The sequence below is a fragment of the Priapulus caudatus genome, unplaced genomic scaffold, assembly GCF_000485595.1.
Source record: "Priapulus caudatus unplaced genomic scaffold, Priapulus_caudatus-5.0.1 Scaffold344, whole genome shotgun sequence".
Lineage (NCBI taxonomy): Eukaryota > Metazoa > Priapulida > Priapulimorpha > Priapulimorphida > Priapulidae > Priapulus > Priapulus caudatus.
Genome location: NW_014577405.1, coordinates 216,710 through 224,041, shown reverse-complemented (window position 1 = coordinate 224,041; position 7,332 = coordinate 216,710). Strand labels below are relative to the sequence as shown.

At 44.5% G+C, this 7,332-nt stretch overlaps 1 protein-coding gene across 2 annotated transcripts in view; it reads left to right on the top strand.

Annotated features, from left to right (window-relative positions):
- LOC106809317 (ATPase family AAA domain-containing protein 3-B-like) overlaps positions 1-7,332 on the top strand; it is a 14,714-nt gene that overhangs the window by 351 nt on the left and 7,031 nt on the right. Inside the window, exons 2-5 of one of the 2 annotated variants that reach the window (XM_014812358.1) lie at positions 3,556-3,734; positions 3,968-4,098; positions 4,496-4,676; positions 5,035-5,376. In XM_014812358.1, coding sequence (XP_014667844.1) covers positions 3,556-3,734; positions 3,968-4,098; positions 4,496-4,676; positions 5,035-5,376 — 833 coding nt within the window. The remainder of the gene's footprint in view (positions 1-3,555; positions 3,735-3,967; positions 4,099-4,495; positions 4,677-5,034; positions 5,377-7,332) is intronic. The other variant, XM_014812359.1, reaches the window with a different exon arrangement.

Below are 7,332 nucleotides of genomic sequence, written 5' to 3'. Positions count from 1 at the left end.
TGATTATGGAGCATGAAAAGACCCCCTATGGCCTATGGTGTCCTAGGGGAGTCATTAGTAGTCCTCCTGTACTTTTCAAATCTGAAAAGCCTGGTATACTTACACATTTTGGGGAGAAGGTGTGTCGTGTGCGTACCGAAACCAGGTCACTGCAACCTTTATTTGACATTGACCTTGACCTTCATCATATTTCTCTTCCGCTCTATAACTCGGCCCCTAATTGACCTAGCGCGACCAAACTTGGTATACTTACACATCTTGGGGAGAAGGTGTGTCGCGTACTGAAACCAGGTCAATGCAACCTTTATTTGACATTGACCTTGACCTTCATCATATTTCTCTTCCGCTCTATAACTCGGCCCCTAATTGACCTAGCGCGACCAAACTTCGCATACTTACACATCTTGGGGAGAACACGGGGGATACATGTAATTGGCGACAACTGCCCTTTCTGGTTTAATTCCCTCCAACGGTATAGTTCGGTAGTCTAGTAGAGTTAAGTATTTGTCCTCTGCCTTGCTCCATAGGCGTTTCACTGTTTGCATCGCTCGCTCTGCTTCTCCATTGGAGCTTTGGAAGTGCGGCCTAGAAGTCTGATGTCTAGAAGGCAGAATTTATTGAATTCAGTCGAGCTGAATTGTGGCCCGTTGTCTGATCGAATCTTCAGTGGGATGCCGTGGCAAGCGAATATTTGCTTCATGTCGTTAGTTATCGATGAGGTTGTAGTTGAGCTCAGTTCGACGACGTCGATATATTTCGAGTAATAGTGCACTAGCAGTAGGTACTTGCTTAACTGGAAGTCAAACAAGTCACATCCAACCATGGTGTATGGCAGGTCAGGAGTTACAGTCGGCATTAATGGTTCAGCCCTGCTTGTTCTAACACTCTGCACATTTACTGCAGTTCTGGACTGTGTCCTCAATGGCTGAGTTTATACTAGGCCAGTACATCACTTCACGGGCTCTCTGCTTGCATTTGACTATGCCTAGGTGAGATCGGTGTATTATTTCCAGCATGGCATTGTGTAGGATAGGCGGAATTACAATTCTCGGTCTCTTGTAGATGATGCTATCACGTACAGCTAGCTGGTCACGCGAGTCCCAGTACTGTCTCACCTCAGCTGGAGCTTCACTTCTGTTGTCTGGCCACCCATTGCTTATCACCTGATATAGTGTTTGAAGTTTAGACTGTGTCCTCTCCTTGATTTCTACATATCTGGATTTGCTGACGGATATCATGAATGCTGATCACGTCGCTTTCCTCAAGATCGTCTGCTTCGACTTGTTTTCCGGGTAGATATGCTCAGGAGACTGCATTCGACACAAACATCTCTTTCCCCTTTCGGTATCTAACCTCGATGTTGTACCGCTGTAATTTCAGCATCATTCTCTGAATTCTCATCAGAGCTGACAGTAGTGGTTTTGCAAATATCTGTTCTAGCGGTTTGTGATCATTGTGAACTGTGGTCTTCTTACCGAACACATAGCAGTGAAACTTGGCCATGCTGTACACTATCGACAACATTTCCTTTTCGATTTGTGCGTATCGTTGTTCAGTTTCAGTCATTGCACGGGATGCATACGCAATATATTAACACGACCTTCCTGCATGAGTACAGCACCTAACCCGTCTTTGATTGCATCGCACTCTATGTGCACGGGTTTGTTTACGTCGTAGAATGCTAGTACTGGTGATGTACTGCATTTCTGTTTCGGCTCTTTGAAGGTGTCTTCATGTTCGTGCTCCCATACGAATGTCACATCTGACTTCGGGAGGCTCCGCAGTGGTGCGTCTACTTGGCTTAGATTGGGAATATATTTTGCTAGGTACTGTGCCAGACCAAGCAATCTGCAGACTCCCTCCTTGTCACGTGGTGCTGGCATCTCGACAATGGCTTTGACCTTCTCTGGGTCTGGCTGTAGACCTGCCGTGATCACGTGCTCCATGTAGGGTACACGTGTATTACATATTTAAAAAATAAAAATAAATTTATTCTCCAAAGTGAACGTGTTTTATGAGCTACTACTAATAAATCAGTTGAGTATATTTGTATGCATGTTATGTGCACAAGAAGCATTGTTTTTTTCTTGAGTAATGCTATTTACATACTTGTCTAACTCTTATAATTACTAAATCGTCACTAAACTTGGAAACTTTTTTGTGAACTCTGAATGTACCAGGAGAAACCAAATTGGAAAAAAGGACCATACTGTAATCCAAATGTGTCTGTTTACTGCAGCTCAGAATACACCAGATTGCATCTCAGAGCATCTAGGTTTAAAAAAAAAATTGGGCCCTCAAACATCCCCCCCCCCTCCCGCACACACCGCCACGGCCTCTTGCAAAAGCATTTGGGCCTGTTACTGTAAAATATAATGAAAACCCTGATATGCAGTATATATAAATAATATATACAGTATACGCATGCACACATGCACGCACACACACACACAGTCACACACACATATAGTAGAGCTCTACTCTACTACTCTATACTTGTGGTATATCTGTAGCACTGCTGGTCTATATGTTCTGAGGGTTCTGCGACTGGGCTATAATATTATAAACTTGCCTAGGAGCTGTAAAATGTCCAACCAAATAACATTTGAATTGTCCTCTGTAGTGTTCAGCAACATTTCAGATATTGTTCATTCTCTATATATTGGAAACTAAGTCCTCTGTCTGAAACACGTCACAGGTGGGGCTGTCTGCCACCTATATAGGTTTGAGACATTTTTCAGTTCCATGTAACCATTTCTCAACCGTAACTACCGTGGTGCAGGCAGGGGCTGTCAGTGTCAGTGCTTGACTGGGTTATGACAGATTATTTAAAGTTTAGCAGGCATCACACTCTCAGAGCAATTCCATGTTAAACTAGAAATGGCAGTTGTCGCCAACTACATGTATCCCCCGCGATCTAGTTTCAATGAAATATATCACCAGAAGGATGTACAAGGTAGGTGAAGTGAAATAAGTCACAAAGACAAGGGTTTGTTACATAACTCATCTGCCTCAGATGTGCAAGTATGTCAAATTTGGTTACCCTAGGGGTTTTGGTACACGACACACTTTCTCCCCAAGATGTGTAAGTATACGAAGTTTGCTCGCGCTAGGTCAATTAGGGGCCGAGTTATAGAGCGGAAGGGAAATATGATGAAGGTTAACGTCAAGGTCAAATAAAGGTCGCAGTGACCTGGTTTTGGTACGCGACACACCTCCCCATGATGTGTAAGTATACCAAGTTTCGTCGCGCTAGGTCAATTAGGGGCCGAGTTATAGAGCAGAAGGGAAATATGATCAAGATCAAGGTCAAATAAAAGTCGCAGTGACCTGGTTTTGGTACGCGACACACCTTCTCCCCAAGACGTGTAAGTATACCAAGTTTGCTCGCGCTAGGTCAATTAAGGGTCAAGTTATAGAGCAGAAGGCAAAGGGTCTGCCCCGGCGGCGAGCGGCGGCTGGACAGACATGAAACCAGAGTATCCCCCCGACTTCGTCGCGGGGGATACAATGAACATCTAGGTAATCAGTTGTTATTGGAATTTTCTGATGCAGGGGATCAAGCAGCAGCTGATGCAAAGAAGATGGAGGCATACCGCTTTGACTCGGCTGCCTTAGAAAGAGCTGCAAAGGCTGCAAAAGAACTAGAGGGTTCAAAGTATGCCAAAGATGCCCTTGAATTGACCAAACAACAAGAAACCACAAAACAGTTAGAATTCCAAACACAAATACGGGTTAGTATAAAAAGTGGTCTATTCTTCATATTTCTGACTCTTTTAATGACATATACATGCTATGTCTGCCAGTGAAGTCAAGGTTACATAACTAGTGCAAGCATATGGTACTTAGTAAGGTAATTTTGATTGGTGGATGTACCAAGAGGGTCAGCAGAAGGTCTATCATCTGTAAACATGTAGAAAAAAAACAAGGCTTATGTTTGAATCTGGTGTTCAACCCTCGCTTTCAGGAATATGAAGCCGCGATGGAGAAGATGAACATTGAGAAGGAGAGGGTGGCTCATGAGGAGCGTCGAAAAACTCTTGCTGAGGAATCGAAGCATCATCAGCAACGGTCTCAGTACCAGGACCAACTTGCCAGGTAGTGCAGTAGCGCACGTTATTCTGCTAGACTAGTCTTAGAACCAAACCCCTCAATCGATATATAGCCAAGAACTTGTTCTCATTTCTGTATACATTCTATGGCATAATTAATGACATATGCTGAGATTAAACTATACACTATAGTTACAGAACAAGTTAAAGAACAGCTTTATTGATATTGGTATATATATATAAACCAAAATCAATAAGGCTGTTCTTTTCTTGCCTGTTCTGTCCTTTTCTCCCGTACTCCCTTTCTTTTCCATTACTCTCTCTTTCTCTCGCTCTTTCTTTCCCTCTGTCCATCTCCTTCTCTCACACGCTGCAATATTTGAATATCTATATAATACCTAATGTGGATACGTAATAAATGTCATGTTGTTGTCACCAATCAGAAAGAGGTATGATGACCAGCTAGACCAACAAAAGCAGATGAATGAACAAAATCTGAGACGGCAAGAGGAGAGCGTTAAGCGACAGGAGGAGATGAAGAAATCGACGGTGGAATATGAGTCAGACTTGCGCTACAAGAATGACATGAAGCGTATTGAAGCTGAACTGAGAGGCAAAGCACAGGTAAAGAACATTATGGCAACTAGGTGACCGAGGAACAGTCATGACAGGGCAATAGTGTAGGATTGTAACGACATGCTTGGTAATATATAACGAAGACTAATAGTAAAACGGCATTCAGAGAGAGAAGGGGGGAGCTAGAATGAAAAGTTGGTCTGTAGGATTCCCTGCAAATACCACCAGATTACTATAAGACACATAGGATACCATAAGACTGCGTGAAATTATCCCTGCAGTTGCGCTACAATAACGAAATTTACGTGGACTCACGCACGCATGAAGGACTGCATGCCGATAATACTCACCTTTGTGCGAGTTCCCCGTTCTTACGTTCCACGTCGCAACGCTCGCTCGCTGGCAGGTCGAGCGGGAGAACCACGACCTCTACATGGACCAGATCCGGCTGAAGGCGTCCGAGAAGCGCGTCACCGTGATGGAGTCGATCCGCACGGCCGGCTCCGTGCTCGGCACCGGCCTGCAGGCGTTCATCTCCGACTGGGACAAGGTGACGGCGGCCGCCGGCGGGCTGACGCTGCTCGCGCTGGGCGTCTACTCGGCGAAGATGGGCACGGGCGTCGCGGCGCGCTACGTCGAGAGTCGCCTCGGCAAGCCGTCGCTCATCCGCGAGACGTCGCGCTTGACGTTCGTCGACGCCCTCAAGCATCCAATCAAGACGGCGCGCAGGTTGCGAACAAAGCCGCAGGTGCGTCAGGGTGGCAGCGGAATTAATAGGAGATGCAGATGCGGGCGGCGGCGGAATTAAGGGGAGGCGCAGATGGGGGGGCAGCGGAATTAAGAGGAGGCGCAGATGGGGCTGGCAGCGGAATTAAGGGGAGGTAGCAGATGGGGGCGGCACCGGAATTAAGGGGAGGTGGCAGATGGGGCTTATTGCGTCAAACTTATTTTAATCTGAACTTGAATCATTTATCTACATGCATGCACGCTATGATGTCCTGGTAGCGGCCACAACATAAGAATATATCAAGTTGTTAACCTAATGGTAAATATAAACGTCCAAAGAAAATGTTCTGTCTTCATTCACATTTGTCAACCAATGAAAATCACTTCCGGTTACTTCGGCTATTCCCGATGTTCAACAGGAAACATGGTAGGTAGTCCACGCCATCTATTATTATTTCGAATTATTATTTCCGAGTGAACCTGAGGCTACCAGAAGTGAATTTCATTGGTCGATCGAAAAATCTGTCCAATATGGCCAAAAATATCAAAGTTACTTTTACTAGGATGAATTATTGCATGAAAACAAAGTTCTGAAACGGAGATAAAGTCTTCGGAACGCGATATTGACAAACAGAAGGTCTGTACTTGATATTTTGGGTCGGATATACCTTCGTCACGCTTTCAGTGCTACTCGATTCACCTATCCAATGCCCACAACAAAAATTGCAACAATTTTTACAAGGGTGACTGCAGACGATAAACCCGCACCCTCAGATTAGCAAAGCGGAGTTATAACGTCTGCATTTGCGGACTAATACTCGTAGTGTAATATCAGTCACTGAAGATGCCATGTTCTGTTCACAAACCCTGTTCTATTATGGTCGCTTATGTTATGGATAATGAAATTCAATTATATTACATCTTCTCTTACTTTTGATACTAAGTTACTTCTTTTCTAAGGTTCTTACTAAGATTAAATTAAATTCTTACTAAGACTAAATTAAATTCTTACTAAGATAAAATTTAATTTTAAGGTTTCTTACTCATCTCAAATCTAGAATATGTGCCTCTATACTGAACTGGAACAATTAACAAATCTACTTGCATTCTACAATATGTAACATCAACACAGATTGCATTCTACAATATGTAACATCAACACATTATAGGTCCAGTCTTCTGGGTGGCTTTACAGTCCTGCCAGACATTGTTGTGTATCTAGGAGACGTGCAGGGGTCTTCTCGGAGGATGTCATTGTGTCCGTCGCCCGTCCGTGCTGTCCCGTCTCTCGCCTCTGATGCACTCTCGGTGTTCTCTTCGGCTCTCGTGTTGTTTGTCGCTGACGCCCAGCTGCCCGTCGTCCATTGTAGTAGTGTCCTGTTGGTTTGCTGCTTTTGATGTCTCTCGGAGGTGTCTGGGATTGCAGCGATACAGCCGACCTCTGCTGCAGATGACGTAGGATCTGGGTCTCCCATAGTGCTTTACCACCGTCCCCGATTTCCAAGACATGGAGCCTGGAAGAGGGTTCATGTGTATGCTGTCACAGGCTTTCATTTTTAGCTCACCTTGACATTGTCAAGCTGAGCTATTGCCATGGGTCGTCGTCCGTCGTACGTCCGTCCGTCCGTCCGTTCGTCAACATTTCGCTACGGTCAACGATAACTCAGGAACCGTTTGGCCCACATGTTTGAAATTGTGTATAGTTGTTACTGCTATGCTCCCATATTAAACGTCCTATTTTGAAGCACGCCAGTCGACGTACTTTCGAGCCACGGCAATTTTTTGGCAAAAATGGGAATTGCCATTAGTCAGTTCAGATTCAACGGATTTTGCTCATTTTTGGTATGTGAATGAATAAGGGCTAGGGGTTTTGATATTTAAAAAAAAATATCATGCAAATTAGGTAGGGTTTGGCAATTATATAGCATATTATATAGACACAAACAGTCTGTGGTGTCACACTCGTCTGGTTCGTTTT